General features: G+C 40.1%; 2 protein-coding genes across 3 annotated transcripts; one reads left to right on the top strand and one right to left on the bottom strand.

The window, feature by feature from the left end:
- Positions 1–1,888: 1,888 nt before the first annotated feature.
- cldni (claudin i) lies at positions 1,889–4,624 on the top strand. 2 transcript variants are annotated; one of them, XM_085352834.1, is made up of 3 exons: positions 1,889–2,016; positions 3,772–3,904; positions 4,121–4,624. In XM_085352834.1, exons 1-3 carry the CDS (start codon positions 1,889–1,891, stop codon positions 4,622–4,624), a joined length of 765 nt encoding a protein of 254 aa, XP_085208960.1. The 2 variants fall into 2 exon arrangements, with proteins under 2 accessions (XP_085208960.1, XP_085208961.1); XM_085352835.1 differs by lacking the exon at positions 1,889–2,016 and having other exon boundaries at positions 3,773–3,918; positions 4,126–4,624.
- A 776-nt stretch (positions 4,625–5,400) lies between these two features.
- Positions 5,401–13,864, bottom strand: coro1a (coronin, actin binding protein, 1A). The gene is made up of 11 exons (XM_085352832.1): positions 13,805–13,864; positions 12,501–12,704; positions 10,997–11,119; positions 10,779–10,908; positions 8,423–8,604; positions 7,891–8,010; positions 7,023–7,127; positions 6,784–6,929; positions 6,210–6,267; positions 5,902–6,117; positions 5,401–5,605 (listed from the first exon to the last, which is right to left on the bottom strand). The coding sequence occupies exons 2-11, from the start codon at positions 12,696–12,698 to the stop codon at positions 5,513–5,515; spliced, it is 1,371 nt and encodes a 456-aa protein (XP_085208958.1). The 5' UTR covers positions 12,699–12,704; positions 13,805–13,864; the 3' UTR covers positions 5,401–5,512.
- Positions 13,865–16,466: the final 2,602 nt, after the last annotated feature.

The raw sequence follows: 16,466 nt of genomic DNA, 5'->3' as shown, positions 1-16,466 counted from the left end.
TTTTAAGATTTACAGGTTCTTGAAGTACATATGGGCTGAAATTTGCCACATTTTTCCATCATTTTGAGCCTTCATGATTTCATTAGCACAGAGATAACCACATGAAAGTTTCAGTGGAGTAAAACACACTTAAACTCCAATCAAACTAGGTTTACACCGACTCCAAGAGTCACAATATAAAACTAAAATCAAATTTTTATTCAGAAGGATTTTTTCAAACACTGCTTTTAAGCAGAAATATTAATATACATTTGGCATTTTGTTTTACTTGCTTATGCTAAACTTCAAAAGGAATCATGTGATTGCTTATCTTCATCTTCTAGCGCATATTCAGATCATCCATTGATCCAGAGACCCTCTGTGATCCAGTTCCTTCTGTATGTTCAAATTGCAGAGATTTTGACAAAGATTCTCCATTTTATGCACAAATGTCAAATAAATGCAACTTTAACACATAATTTTCACACAGCAGGAATGATGACTAGAAGATGAGCCTGGCATCAAAATGTAGATAGAAGAAGACCTTGTTTTGCCACCTATCCCACATGGTGACATGGCCTCTGAAAGTTAGCCCCAAACACTTTTTTCCTCCATTGAATTATACAAAAACATATCAAGTATTCACTGTCTCTGTTCGTCTGAGTCATGCACATTAATTAATGCAGTTTTGCTATCGAAGCTATGATAAATCCCACGCTCAGAGTTAGTTATAGGAAAGAAATGCTGATTTTGATTTTAGATTAGGACACTCAGAGTGGGCTTAGGTTTCCACAATGTGTTTTTGAGCCCTGAAGATTTCACCTGGATATCTCCTCAAGTAAACAAGTTAGAAGGTCTGAAAAATGCAGGAAAAATCACACAAATTTAAAAAGCGCATAATATTGATGCACGTCAGGGGCCTGTGATTTGGAAAATATTTATATTTTTAAGGTAAATCTTGCGTGGGCTCCCTAAATATGTCAAAATTATGGCACAAAAATGAAAAGAACAGAAAAACAACAGAAATCAAGTGAAAACCTTCTTCAGAATAGCTCCATCACACAGACAGCTCTGAACTGGAGATAAGAGGGGAAACACAACAGTGGACAACAGCGAACATGGGAGCAGAAGATCCTTTTCCACAACTGGAGCACTGTGATGAAACTGGGCCAGGACAAGCCCCATGTTGGTATTCAAGGCATTTACTAATTAAAAAAGAACAAATAACAGTTTTTTCTTGTTCTGTTTGGTTTGTTCTCGATTCTCATTGATATAAAGTTCACAGCTGATGTTCAGTTTCTGTGAAAATACAGTAAAATTCAGCTGTGTAGGCAAAAACAAACAACAATAGAGGCCACATTCCTTTTTATTTCTTCATGTCCTCATGATCCATGAAACCCAGCTCATGGTCTTACGTAAATAAACCCATTCCATCTCGGTTTCCAAAACTGATCTCCGTACACTCGTCATCAGAGTTTCAACAGAGGTAGGTGCGTAAGTGAGAGGAGGGGGGATGCAGGTAAAGAAAGGTGGGTGGTAATTGTGTAGACTGGGAATGCAGAGGGAAAAAAAGAGGAGTCATTCAGATGACTCACTTTTCTATTCTAGGCAATTTGTAATAGCAACAACCAAAAATATTTTAATTAGCATCAGCATCACTGTTATGACTACAATCCCACAAACCTCTGTATGTGCTTTATGACTTCTGGTGCTGAGACATAATAATCTTTTTCCTAGTGGCTCTTTTTCCCCTGATGCAAATTAGGTAAGCGCTCCTTGTCTCCACAGCAGCGTTCAGTGAGTACAGAGCATGCTACAGGGCATGTCCAGCCAGGTCTTGTGGTCCTTCCATCATCTATGTTCCCATGTTTGTGCTCAGCCCCGCCCACACCTTCGCATTTCTCCATATATGTCCCATGTTGTCTGTACAAGACTTGTACAACAGGAAACAGCATCTTCGAGACAACACGCAGACAGGAAAACAAAAGAAGAATCTCCACTGAAATCTCACCTAATTTTTTTCCATTTTAAAAAAAGGTAGGGATCTATTTATCCACTTTTTATTCAAAAAGACTGCCTGAGCTCTGAAAGGAGACCGAAATCTGAAAAGGCTTGAGGATGAAAGGGTTGGTTGAGGATTAATTTGATAATTACTCAAATAAAATTATAAGAATCATAATAAAATAAATAGTCTTTCATAATGGACATAAGAGGGGAAATTAAAAGGTGCAAATAAATAAACAGCTGTGTATTAGTATTTAGTATTTAGTATTTATTTATTTATTGTCATTGTCAAGAACAATGAAATTGCGTTTGGGGCTTCCATACAACCCCAAAAAAAAGAAGAAAATAATAAATACCCCTTAAAACCCAAGTGTACATATTTAACCCAGTGTGACTCCAATGCAATAAGACAATCCTTAGCAATAATGTTCGTAGAAATTCAGACAAAGACCTGAGAAACATGACAAAATACAACAATGCAACCCATTCAATATTATTGTACTGTGAGATATGATATCAGATATGATAGTTATCTATTTAAGAAAGAGGGGGGGGGGGGGGGGGGGGGGCAGGAGGGGGAAGAGAATAAAGATATGATGCACCAATGCAGACCAGTTCATTGCTATTAAGAAGTTGGATATGGTTATTGTCCGTGAGAGTAAAAAAGGTTGAAATAGTTTGAAAGGCCTGCTTTTCTTTTTGTTTTCTGTTTCTAAAGATTTCACGAGTCCCACCTGCGGTCACAATAAAACTCAGAAATCAGTCTTAATGAGGATTAACTCAAATCAGATTTATTTTCAGGGTTTAATATGCTCTGAAAGTTAGTTACACTTAAACACGGGAGTATTTTTGCTCAGTGCAGTCCCCTCCTGTTAATCCTGTACACACCTGATTGGACTTCGAGATCTTTTTTCGTTATTTCACCTAATTTAAGTTGTTGGATGCTAGTTTTAATGATGATCATCAATACGATACATTTTGGGTAACGGAAAAAGGTTTAAAGAATGCGAGAAAAAGTGTCCCTATACTTGCTTTGTCTGATGGTAATGATTGTAACACCCCCTTGATTTGAAGTGGATTAAAAAAATTCCTCCAATTTGTGCTCAAATATGTAACTTTAAATGTTACACTTTTCATGAAAACAAGGGTTTTTTGTTCCTCAGTTAATCTGTTCACTACAGGTCTGTCTTACTTCCAGCATTTATGACTCAAACTTTACCTTTTGTATGATGATGACTCATATAATGGCCTTCAAATAATTAGGTAAAGCAGAGATTTTCAGAGTATGAAGAGCTCCGCCCAGATGTGGCAGCTCAGCGTCTCCTGGGTGGAGATTCAGCGCTCCTGGACCTCTCAGGACATGAATTTGTTTTAAAAACATTGCCCCAAAGCCATGTTTTCTGTGAGGGCCTGTCAGAGTATTGTTTACCCACATGATTCCTCACCTACACGACCACAAAGGAAGGACCCACCCAGCAGTAAGGCTAAAGCACCACATGTAATATTTTGAATCAGCGATGGAGACTTAAAGCAACTCCACAGCTAACCAACAGAACGAGTGCTGCAAATCAGAAGTGGTGAATTAAAATTTTTTAAATATATATATTTATCATAGCAGATTAATAAAACAGATACAGCAAAAATATTGGAGAAACATTCAGCAGATGTTAGAAAATGAGCTTTTTAAAGCCAAAGACAGAAGGAGAACATCATTAAATAGACTGTAAAGTAACAATGAAAAGCTTTTAGTGATGCTCCTGTGCCTTTACACCATTTTGCCTTTTATAGAATGGGATCTGCTGTAGTTCAGATGGCATGTGTGGCCCTCGGGGTCGTGGGCCTGATTGGGATTGTTGTATGCTGTGCCGTCCCGCTCTGGAGAGTGTCGGCCTTCACAGGATCCAACATTGTGACAGCAGAGGTAATTAAACATATGTGTGTAGTGTTGTATAAGCAATATTGGATTGTTTCTGTTTATTGAGCTTATTTTACTTGATTTTGAGTAAGTGAATGTTTACAGTTCAATTTTTCACAAATGTTCTACGTGTATGAGATTTAATTATGTAGCACTCAGTTTGCCTCATGTCATGAAATGATGTCTATAAGTGTATATTTCTTCCTCTCTGCGTGTGAGTAGAGAAGTCAGGAGGGCCTGTGGACTACCTGTGTGGTGCAGAGTACTGGCCAGCAGCAGTGCAAGAACTTCGAATCCCTGCTAGATTTGGGTGCAGACCGGCAGGCTGCCAGAGCCCTGACCATCATCAGCGGCATGCTCTGCTGCCTCAGCTTGCTCGTTCTTTTCTGCGGGTCCGACTTTACCACCTGTGTGGAAAACGAAGACGTCAAGCCCAAGATCAGCCTGGTGGCCGGGGTGGGCATGCTGCTGGCTGGCATCCTGGTAATCATCCCTGTCAGCTGGTTTGCACACAATACCGTGAGGGACTTCTACACCCCCCTGTTGAGTTCTTCCCCAAGGATGGAGATGGGAGCATGCATCTTTGTAGGCTGGGCTGCAGGTGTGCTGCTCATCATAGCTGGAGGTCTGCTCTGTTGCTTCAGCAGGCCCAAGCAAGGCAACACAGGAGGAAAAGCCAAGTATTACAGCAACAGCGCCTCAGCCCCAAACAAAAACTACGTGTAGTGGTGTTTTAAAAGGAACTGGTGTTTGAGAGAAAGGAGGGAATGGTGATCTAGTCGGACTGGAAGTGATAAAGTAGACAACACCGGTTGAATGTTTTTGGGGGAAAAACCCCAAAAAATGTAAATATTAAATTCTCACTGCAGTTTGTACTTTCACATTCATAGAGCTGCTGGTGATGTAAAGCTATGAAAGTAACGGCTGTAAAGTCCACATTAAATTTGCAAGATTTTTGTAAAGTTTAAAGTTTTGGTTTCAATTATAGCATAAAATATATTTAATTTGTTGAGCAATTAAATAATCAAAGGCCTTTTAGATGGTTCATATTTTACAGTTTGAATGTTAATCAATGCTCTGCTTGTCTTTTTTTCCTTGATATTTTTATTATCTCTTCTTTAAAAGTCTAACCAAATGCACCTCAGTGAACCTCAGGAAACATCTGGTGCGCGTGTTTCTCTCTTGATATGTTCTCAAAAGTCCGCAGTATATTTTATAATCATGAGATGTTTGTTTGTACTCATTTTATTTTGTTTCACATTTGGTACGGTAATGAGTATAAATGATTAAAATGGGGTCAAAATAAAGTGCGTGTATGCATTTCATGTGTGTTTCCTTCAAAAGAAAGAAAAAAAGGGGTCAAAATGTACTTTGAAAATACAGACAATTTTATTTCAAACTAAAAGCATATATTATGGTTCTTGTTTTCTCAAATTGATCACACAAACCAAATAGACAAATTCAAGCTTTACGCTAAAAAATAGTTTCATGACATCTACCATCTTAATCTCTCCCTTTGTCTCACTGTAATCAAAAGTTAACAAAAGTTTTCTCGCTGTAGTTTTTGCTCCACTCTTCTCGCGTGATTTCTGCTCTTTGTCGCTTTCTTGCCGCTTAATGCTTGCTCTCCAGCTCTTTCACACGCGTGGTCAGCTCCTCTAGCGCTTCTTTCAAGTCCTTCACCTCCTTCCTCAAAGACTGAACCTCCTGAGGGACAGAGACACACTTGTGATTGGGTGGAGTCCAATGATGTCATGGAGTTGCTCATGTTTAGCTGATGGTCTAATTAGCCATCAAGGTTTGGTTGAAGCCAATAATGTAATCATTGACAGATTTCTCCAAAAAAGTCAAAAATAAATTTGCAACTGAGACACCAAAAGCAAAGTTTAAAGACTCATAACTCAGTTATGAAATAAATTAAGGAAAGTCTAACTCCTAAAACTCATTCACTTATTATCTGCAGCTAAAACAGAAGCAAAACATTGTGGATCTAAAAGACTCACCCCGCTGCTGTCATGCTGATTCCCTGCAGAAGCAGTGGTGGTCTTCAGGAGACTCTTGTGAACTTTGAACTCCTTAGCTTTAGTCGTAGCTACAAACCCGTCCTTCAGGGATATCAGATTAGGCGGGGCCTCTTTTCCCTCAAACCACTCATCAGCTTCGGCCGAGGGCTCGGGCCCGACGGTGTCTGGGTACAGATCTTCCTGGAACAGGTCCGACTGCACAGGCAGAGACAAAAAAAGAGAGTTCAAATTCCGCACAGATTTTCTTGAACCATGAACCTAAAACCTAGGATTTGCTAAAACTTTACCTTGCGTGGCACGGTCATGACTATAGGCTCACACTTCCTCTCGTGCAGCTTGTAGAATCTGAAATTAAAATAGTTTGTTCGTATTTTAGGTTGTTGTGTCAGATTAGGCTGAAATAATACGCTTCAATTTGGAGGAAGAAGAAAGATTTTGCCCTCAAAATGTTAAAGAGCTGAACAGTAAGCTGGGAGCTCATCTAACAGTGCTTTTAGTATCAAGTTGATGTTGTGGGTGCCATCCCATTCTGCATTAAGAGAATGAGAAAGCAGAAAAGATGGATGCAGACGCTGTGAAGTCACCATTTGCTTTGGAAAGTGTTATGAGTGCTTAAGCTTTCGCCATCTTGGTGTTTTGAAAGCAGATGTGAGGCATGGATTCACTGTGAAACCACATGGTCACTGAATAATGATCCAGCACAGCCTGGATAATCCTGTGAGGCCTATAATGATCTCATAATCTTCATGTTTTCTTCACTATGACCCCAAACTAGCGGCTGAGCCCATAAAGTCTTCACAAAGGTGTTAAAGAGGTCACCTTGCTGCTTGCATAGCTAAAACCACTGAGATATGCCATTACCTGGCGATTTCACATTTGTTGACCTCCAGGCCCCTCTTGGGCATGTACCCCATCCCCTTCTGGCTCTCCTTGCTGCTGTACATGGACAGGTAGTGGACATAAGGAGCTTCATCTGTCACCTCGAAGTAACGGATGCTGCTGTCTCCCTGTGAAAATGACAGGATCAACAAGAGGGCTGACTGAGTCTGTGTGGGTGGTAGTGATGCAGAAAGGCTGTTGTTTCATAATCTAAATCTAACCTTGCCACAGAGGTAGACGACGCCAGTGTCTGGGTCAAAGAATGGCAGGAGGACGCCACTGCTGGTGTCCAGCTCCTGCAGGGTCAGTGCCTCTCCAAAGTTTTTCTGTTAAAGGATAGAGAAATATTTAGCAATTAATCACATGTACTCTAGCATCACATGTACCCAGCAGACTGCAGGTAAGCTGAGGATTTAATTGAGGCTAATATTTCAGCACAGACACTTAATACTGTAATCTGGCTGTTGTGAAACAGTGGTGTTGTAAATGCGAAGAGATGCTCCCTAAAGGCAAACACCTAAAGTTTGGAATCCACCATTAAGGTTCAGCTGTAAAGATTTTCGCACTATAAAAGGGTTTTTACTTATTGTGTAACAGGTCAAAATGATTCACGAGTACAATTCAGCACAGCAGGCTGCTCTTACAATCATGTGCTGAAGGAGGAAAGCTGACGCTGGAGGCGTTTTGTGCTCTGCAACTCAGCTTTTTAAGTAAAAGAAAAGAAAAGAGTCTCAATATTAAAGTTGGGGCACATGTCATCTTACAAAATCTGTTTGAGGATAAGCCCAGAGTCTTATCTGAGAGAAAGGTTACAACTCTTTTATGAGACTGTTTTGTCTTTATTTCAGGTGGGAAAGTGTGACTAAACTGGACCCCACTCTGAATTTAGGAATACAAGCCCCAAAGACTACATTTGCTACATTTTATTTTTTTAAATTTTCAAACATTAACGAATACACATTTTATGTCCCAGAGATCTCAAACCACATGCTCAGAGGAATTTAAGACATGACTAAGGATTATGAATCATAAAGTTCAGTAAGCAAGATGCTTTGTCTGAGACTGACTCTGTCAGTTGTTGACACTCACCGGATCCCACAGCGCCACCTGCCTCTCACTCATGCGACTGAAGCCGGTACTGAGGATCTTCCCGTCGGACACAAACACCGCCCTGACAGGCCTGGAGCCCTCGTGAGGCTTCTCCTTCTCCTGCACACGAGAGGTGGCGCAGAGTAGCAAAGTGGAAGAAAATTGCAAATTATATGGAGAAAGAAAAACTTTTCAAAATAAAAGTGCAATATTAAATAATTTTTTTATTTCTCTTTTTCCATCATCATTATCAACAAATCAACTGAAAAACTCTATATTTGGTAGTTTCCTGGTTTAGTCATACAGCAAAAGGCCAAAACCAAAAAATAAATGTTTTTTTTTATGAGCATTTAAGAGAATTCCCTGTAGATTCATCAGTAATGATAAAAATAACTGGTGTAGCTCTGCTGAGTGTGGCCAGTGTTACTCAAGATCTTTGTGCAGAAACGTGACTTTTAAAGACTTCCTCTGTGACACTGAAGTGATGGTGGTGACAGAGCGAGATAGCGAAGGCCGATCAGAGGAAACCTACATAGAGGACGGTGCCCTTGCGCGGGTCCAGCACCCTCAGGGTCTTGTCCTTGCAGGAGGTGAGAATCCAGGAGCCGTCCCTGTTCCAGCAGGCGCTGTAGATGAGGTCAGTGTGCACGGTGTCGATCCTCACCACCGCGTCACCACGAGCCACGTTCCACAGGATCACCACGTTATCACAGCCTTCATGGACACAATGGTGACATCAAAAACAAAAAAAAAAGCTTAGAGTCTCATTAAAGGCTCATGAATTAAATTTAAGTGATTGATACAGAGTTTCTCGTTTCTTTTTTAAAAAACAGGCATCATGTGCAATTCAGCCTGATTTAGATTTTCACTTTTAAACAGTCAAGAGCTTCAAAGTTTCACGTTTGCAGTGAAGAGGAACATGCAGAAAACAGAAGTTCACAAATGAAGTGGACGCGCTGTTTTACACCAAATAAAGCCTCTGGATTACACTATGATACCAGAGCACCATATAAAGATCTGAGACACGTCTAAACCTCGCGTGGCCAAACATTTGCATGTGCATTTGTGAAATTTTTGATTGCAAAAAATGTTTCTGATTATCTACCTCTCATATAATTTTTTATAGTTTTTCTTTAAAGGAACTGACTCATTGTTGCAGCAGTGACACACATTGATTCAACTTTCTTTTCTTTCAAACAGACACGTGGAAGAAACAAAGGATGGAAAATACTGTGACTGTGTAATTCACTGTACTGTTTCATCTATAGTTGGTTGTTAAGGTGTTCTTTAAATGTTAATATCTGTTAGTGAAAGAGGAGAACTTGCTTTTGTAAGAGCTAACAGGCAAAAAATTGTCTAAATAAATGTAAGTTTCTATTGTTAACTCTTTTTGCATAGAAATAGTTATATATTTTCAAATATCTAACACTGATAAGGGGAACAGTACCTAAGGGGAACCTAATTAGCCAGCTATGTAATAGATACACCAGCTTGGTTACCAGAAGGTAAAAAAGCTGGAGTAACAATAAATAAGTGATTTGAACTATATTAGCAACAGTGGAAACACTGGAGCAAAATTAATTGACTTTTCTGTTCTGATTAGATGCCCACTATGACCACAAATCATTTCCTCTGAAGCAATGTTACAGTTTGAATGTTTAATGTTTTTAATGCTTACTTAACTAAAATAATAATTAAAAATGTAAAAAATAAAACTAAATGAAACTATTTTGAGAACTTTGAAAAGTTACTAAAATAAGGCTTAAAAAACTAGCAAATATTCTTTTATTACCTTTTATTTTGGTAAAAATAAATAAATAATAATAATCATATATATTGAGACTTTGGATGTCTTTAGATGGTGAGTCAACTGCATTAAAAGTTTTGTGTTTTCACTGTAAAACCTAAATCTTTTCCTAAATCTTGCCTTTGACATATGTCGCCCATACAATAATAACTTAAAAGACTCAAACTATCACAAAAACTGATGAAAGGTAAACTAAAACTAGACATTTTTAAACAACAAAACTTGAACTGAAACATTAAAAATCTGCTCTGGAAATTTACTGAAACTAAACTGAATTAAAAACAAAAAGTCAAAATGAAATCAAATAGAAACTAATTAGAAAATGCAAAAACTATAGTTGGACCTATAATACGTGCTTACTTAGCAAATTTATTAGACCACCACCCAATTTTAAAGTGAAATATGCTGGAAATGTTATTGCAGCTTAAATTACAGATTGTGAAAATATTTCAAGAATATTCTGAATGATGTGCGCCCACTCGGTGAAGATGTGCACTGTGCACCTCTTGTGCTGCACCCTGCTGGGCAAAAATAAGACCTTAAGTTTGTAATGATGGCATGAGATCACTTCTAAAGACACCTGAATGATTCAGCAGGAGTCGAAACTTTTAAAGAAATTCCCAAGTCTAAACTTATTTTCAGACTTAACACCTGTTAAAATTAAGTCACTGGGTTCTTTTTAAGGATAAGATTCAGAACCACACGCTGCCAATCCCAGCTGTCTCTAGGACAAGGATCTATATTCTCCTTCTTCCTGTGCTTTTTCCTTATTTTTTGTGATTAGTTTTTAATCTGGAACGCTGAGTCTGTAATTAAGATGAAAGATTAATAAAGTGTGACTTCAGCGTCTGACAGACTGAAGGTTCAGAGAGTTCGTGTAAAACCGTGAGCGGAAATGTCATGGTGCTGCTGATCAGAGTTCAGAGCGCAGAGCGAAGGAGGGTGGAGGCTTGAGAACATCCTGTTAAGCAGAGGTGTGAGTCTCATTCAGCAAAACATCTGCAATATGTTACGATCATCCCTGTCTGCTTCCTCATTACACATGATACGCTTCTGTGTTTTTAGAATCAGCGAATAATACCTGCACTCATTAGCACATTATGGGCAGTGGGGTGCCAGCTCAGGATGCCAACACGTTTGGAGTGACCTTCCAGCTTGACAACGGGATCTGTGAGCGGTGAGGTGAGCCCGCCTTCCGGGATCTCCCAAATCTATTCACAGACAAAGACTTTTAAACATCTAGTTTTTGAAATCACAAATAGCATTAGGAATATGTCATGTCAGACTTTATTGCCTTACCATGACACTGCAATCCTCAGAGCCACTGGCAATGATGTTGTCATTATGAGGACAGAACTCGATGTCCAGGACCGGACCCGTGTGGCCACATACAGTGGGGTAGGACATGTCGATACGTCCTGTCTGCAGAGGCAAGCATCAGGATAGGAGGACATTGACTATGACTCATGCATGCAGTGCAGAAAACACTGCAGCTACAAAACGTAAAGAACAAAAAGCTAATGCAAGAAAAAAAAAGACAAAACTAGATGAGAAGTTTATCAGCTGACACCAATTAAACAGCTTTGCCTTCAATTAGTGCTCATTTCTAGTAAGTGGGTTAAAAATGAGATCAGGGCCAAGAAGAGGAAACCCAGTCATGAAGCGGTCTGAGAAAAATAACAATTACACATCATTTTTATTTTTATATCTTGCATTATAAGTCAGTCACATTTAGCTCCATGTAGTTGCATTCATTCTGGTAAAACCTTAAAAAAAAAACACTGGGCCCTGAAGCAGGATGACACAACCATGCCAGCATCACGCTCAAAACAGGATGAGTTTTTTTCCACTACAGCGCAGCTCTGCAATTTTATGCCCACTGGTCCCTGCACTTATTTTTGTCCTTTGAGAATCCCATGCTAGATGCGAGATAAGACCATGAATAATGTGATTTCTGCAGGCTTCACCAAGGTAAATATAAGATTGTTTAATACCACAAAGTGGGACAATATAATTGTCAGGTAAAATAAGGCCAGGACATTAGATTCTTGTCACTTTCTCTGTCATTTCTAATGATAGAATTAGCTACATGAGATGGTAATTACTTAGTCTAGAGGCAGTGATCTCTCTACAGTTAACTGCAGCAGCAAGAAGCAGTGACATTATTCGGTGATTTTGTCTGACAAACCTGAGCAAAACTCCACGAAAAAAGATTACACATCTTTCTGAAGTAGTCTTCATACCACAATCACATAAAAAACACCTAACCTCACTGTAAGCATTTTCAGTGCCTGCACAGAACGAACTTCCCAAGCCCGAGGGAACACTTCACTGAGTTCACAGCCTCTGACAAATTCAGCTGGCCATTAACTCGGCCACAAGGTTTGCAATTTTGCACTTTTTCGGGCACATAAAATGCAATAAATGAGCTGCAAGGCCTAACCTAACGCCCTCTATAAGTGACTGCACAATAACTGGGTTGAGGCCACATCCTGTCCTCCTACACTGAGCTGACAACAAACTCCTAATATGGTGAAAACTTCTCAACAGCAGAGCAAGTGACGTGTAGACAGACTCAAAGACAGCATCAAACTTCCTTATTTAGCTGAATGTGTGATGGTGACTGGCAGCATTCAAATTTTAAAGCGCAAGAATGCTGCTAAAACAACATTTAATCCCTAACCTGCATCTGTAATAGTTAACACACCTAAACATAGTATTAAGAGAAGTATATAAAACAGTATAGAGCCGAACGGTGGGTTTATTTGTGTTCTTTTGTTTCCTGGTGATTCCTGTGACCCACCTTGCTCAGCGGAAGCACCATGAAGGCTCCCCCACCGCTGGCGTCTACAATCATGGCCACAAACTTGGGGTTAACGGAGCAGAAATTGCTGTCCCAGGTCATCTGGGAGATTCGGATGTCATCGTAGCATTGGTCGGCTTTCACAGCCTGGCCAAAGACGTGACGGAACTTGCTGGACCTCACAACCTTTCTGGACATGGTGAACTGAGAAAGAATGAAAAACAAAAAGGGTGGAAAGAGGAGAAAATTAATGTGCAAGAAGTGCAAGAAGTCTGTAGCAGAGTTGAGAGAGATTTATTTTATGGGTCATCATAAATCATATTGTTTGTTGGTGCTCTTTGAGTTCATGCGGAAATAATCTGACAGACACAAAGCTGATGAAACCGTTGAAAGACTCAACAGAGGAAAGCTAAAAAAGGAAGAAGCAAAAGCTTTCACAACTGCTTCCTCTGTGACTGGTACTCTGGCACTCTATCTCCTTCTCTTTTTAACACATACATATTAAAAAGCAAGAAAATGTACAAAAAAACAGCAGAAAGGAAACAAAAAAGTAGGCCTTTTATCATCTAAAGCACATGCAGTGTCCTTAAAAAAGGTACAGAAGCTGCCCGAGCGGCAGTTACACCACATCCTACAAAGAGAGTAACAAAACCACAAACCTTTCTTTTCCTCAGTTCATACAGTCATGCTGTTACTTAATTCCCTGCATGTAGGCATGCTTTAAATGACATATTTGACGAAGTAAGCTGAAACATATCCGGTAAATGTAAGTGTCTGCGTGCGCAATGAGATCAGAACTTCAATCAAAAGCAGCTGCAAAATATACGAACTTTGCATCACGCAGGAACAGATGAAAAGCACTAAATAAGTCTTTCTTTACCTCCATTTGTAGAGTTTACTTCCTGAAATCTGCAGCCGCGCCTAAGCTCAGATTCGGTAGCGTATGACAATTTTGCTGCATGTGCATCACAAGACCTCTCGGGCTTCTCTGCAGCTAATTTAATAATCCTTTACAGAGTGAGCCATAATTTTATCAGGACTCTAAATGCATGTCAGTAATCTGTCTCGACCACTATCTCTCTGTGTTGTGATGGAAAACATTGACCAGTACAAAGTAGGAAACAATTCACTGCCTTGAAATAGGAGAAACTCAGGCCATGTGGAAGATGAGAAACAAAAATGTGTCACTGAAATTAGTGACATACGGTTAGCTTCAGCTATTTCCTTCTTTAACCAATGCACCGATTACAGGTAAGATGATATCTTCAAGAGGTTGAGATTGCAGAGAGATGATGCGGGCCTACCTGGGAGTCGTGTGGGGGTGATTCAGCTCAAGGAGTTTTGGCAGTGCACCAAACGCCCTGCCACCAGAATGAGAACACAAGAGGAGACTGTAGGTTAAAGTACATGACAAATGACAGGGAGGAAGTGAGAGTTTCAAACGAAGGTGGAAGTAGGAGGTGTCGGCTGTGACATGTGCCGTCTGCAACAAGCTGCAGAAACCAAAGTGAAACACAGGGCACCATATAAGATCTTTTCTAGGATTGAATCATGATAAAAGCGTCTAGCGGTGCAATGCAGAGTTCAATCCACACTTACCAACAACGGCAAACAGATGCAGGCCATTGCTGCTTAGAAGTCACCTGGTTATCAAAACCACTTCACGTCCAACAACACAGATAAATGCAGTATGTCTGAAGAGCTCACAGAGTTTAAGTTAGCGTGAAAAAGACTCAATATTTTCTTGAGTGACGGATGTCAGTGCATGTCTGTTCTTTTTGACTCATGATTTCTGCAGATATTAGAGTTAAATACTCTATAAGAGGCTTCTCATCTGCTGCTATTCTTTCATTAGATTTATATAAGGCATCAGACAAATCTTAAGACAGACAAAGTATGTATGAGGGAAAGAGCAAAGATGAAAAAAAAACCCAGTTTTTTAAGGCCTAATTTTCAGTTTTTAAGCAGTTTCCCAATTGGGGACACCTGCAGTTTGTACATGCTGATGATTTCAAATGAAATGAAAGTTATTTAGATGATGTTTCAAATAACCTGTCAGAGTCTGAAGACTTCCATGTGTTTCAGCTTCAGAGACTGGCTTCTTAAAGGACCCTGAATTTCAGGTAACCCCTAATCGAACCCACTTTATTTACATATCACATTTACAGCAACCTGTTCTCACACCAAACCTAATTAGACTTAAACTGGCAATCAGCTGTTTTTGCACATGATGTCACTTTATTAGTCATGATTACTCAGCCTGTGGAAAGGCTTACACTTACATTATGGGAAATCAGGGATGCTGTAATTTAATAGTTCAACCATTGCAAGAGGTTAGAAAAAAAGAAGGCAGGAGTGCTTGGAGGCTAGGTGTACTTGAAACTGAGGGGTGGCAAAGAAAAAGGCTTGGTGAGTTGTATCTGAGGCTGGACACTCAGCAAGGAGAAAATGACTTGTATTGATTGGCTAGGCAGAGAGATTGAGCTGGAAAAGATGTGCAGGGTGATTAAGGAAAGAGATGAAAATGTACTTATGAGTGAAGAGAGAGTCGAGAAGGTGGAAGGAGTATTTTGAGGAGCTGAGTGAGGAAAATGGGAGAGAGGAGGAAAGATGGAGGACAGTTAGTGAATCGGGAAGTGCAGGAGATTAGAAAAGAGGAAGTCAGGGCAGCCATGAAGAAGCTGAAGAGTGGAAAGGTGGTTGGTAAAGATGATATACCTGTGGAGATGTCTGGGTGAGAGGGAAGTAGATTGGCAGATCGTTTACCAAAGCCTTGGAGAGTGAGAGGATGTCTGAGGAAGGGAGGGAAAGTGTACTGGTCCTAAAGGGCACTATAGTGAGTTCTTTTGCTTTGAAGAGAGTTGATGGAGAAGCATGGAGAAGGTCAAAAGGAGTGTCAGTGCATCTTTGTGGCATATGTTAAGGTGTTAAGAGAAGAACTGTGTTGCTGAATGAGGAAGTCACGAATGACAGCGAAGTATGTGTGGTGCAGGACAGAATTCAAAGTTTGAGTAGGACTGCTCTGAACCCCTTCTTCTTTGGAGTGGTGATGGACAGGCTACCAGATGAGGTATCCATGATTTATGATGTTTTTAGAGCACATTCTGATCTGTAGCAAAAGTAGGGAGAGGTCACAAAGGGAGCCTGGAGAGGTGGAGGTATGCTCTGGAGTGAAGAGCAATGAAAGTCAGTAGAGGCGAGGTAGAATATCTGTGTAGATGAAAACGAGACAGGTGCAAAAGGGGAAGATGCATAGGCAAGGCTGAGATGGTTCAGACATGCGCAGAGGAGGTTAGTGGATGGTGAACATGGATCTGCCAAACTGGAGTAAAAGAGGAAGACCACAGAGAAGATTCATAGATCTTGTGAAGGAGGACGCACAGAGGGTTGGCGTGACAGAGGTGATTGTTAGAGACAAGGTGAGATGGAGGCACATGATCCCGTGTGGTGACTGCTAAAAGGGGCAGCCAAAGGAGAATCATCTGAATGCATGGGCCTCTAGGTGTGCTCTTTTAAACCTCTTTTAAATCCTTCAACTATAAGGAAGTGCAAAACTCAAACAGCAGGGAGAACCTTTCAGCTCCTAAAATTCTAAACTTTTAGTCTATAAGTTTTATTATAAAAGCAAACTCAGTCTAATCCTTGAGTAGCAGAGCTAAAGCACTTCCTGTTTTTTGTCGTTTTGACACAAAAAACCTCATGCACACATGTTTTTACACTTGTCCTCACAAGCGTAAAAACATGTGTGCAAATGTCACTGAAATATAATTTGGTTTAATGCAGCAGAACTAGGACAACTGTTATTTCCTTACCAGGGCATGCCTACGTCACATTGGACTATAGTACTTTTTTTTCTGGGAAAGCCTTGCATACTTCAGCAAGACAATGCAAAACCACACACCACATTTATTGCAGCAGCATGGGTTTATAGTAGGAGTGGTTAGTTTGCAGTCCAGATCTTTGACC

This window comes from Diplotaxodon limnothrissa, linkage group LG4 (assembly GCF_057381915.1).
Source record: "Diplotaxodon limnothrissa isolate DT_005_m linkage group LG4, D_limnothrissa_male_GT1.1, whole genome shotgun sequence".
Lineage (NCBI taxonomy): Eukaryota > Metazoa > Chordata > Actinopteri > Cichliformes > Cichlidae > Diplotaxodon > Diplotaxodon limnothrissa.
Note: the sequence above shows the minus strand (reverse complement) of the source record. Positions and strands in the feature narration are given on the sequence as shown.

Excerpts from the sequence above, each read along its gene's own strand:
- cldni (XM_085352834.1), top strand. The coding sequence starts at position 1,889 with ATGTCCCATGTTGTCTGTACAAGACTTGTACAACAGGAAACAGCATCT. Across the intron at positions 2,017-3,771 it reads TTTTTCCATTTTAAAAAAAG|AATGGGATCTGCTGTAGTTC; the intron begins GTAGGGATCTAT and ends TGCCTTTTATAG. Across the intron at positions 3,905-4,120 it reads CCAACATTGTGACAGCAGAG|AGAAGTCAGGAGGGCCTGTG; the intron begins GTAATTAAACAT and ends GCGTGTGAGTAG.
- coro1a (XM_085352832.1), bottom strand. The coding sequence starts at position 12,698 with ATGTCCAGAAAGGTTGTGAGGTCCAGCAAGTTCCGTCACGTCTTTGGC. Across the intron at positions 8,011-8,422 it reads GCAAGGGCACCGTCCTCTAT|GAGAAGGAGAAGCCTCACGA; the intron begins GTAGGTTTCCTC and ends TCTCGTGTGCAG. Across the intron at positions 6,118-6,209 it reads TCATGACCGTGCCACGCAAG|TCGGACCTGTTCCAGGAAGA; the intron begins GTAAAGTTTTAG and ends CTGCCTGTGCAG.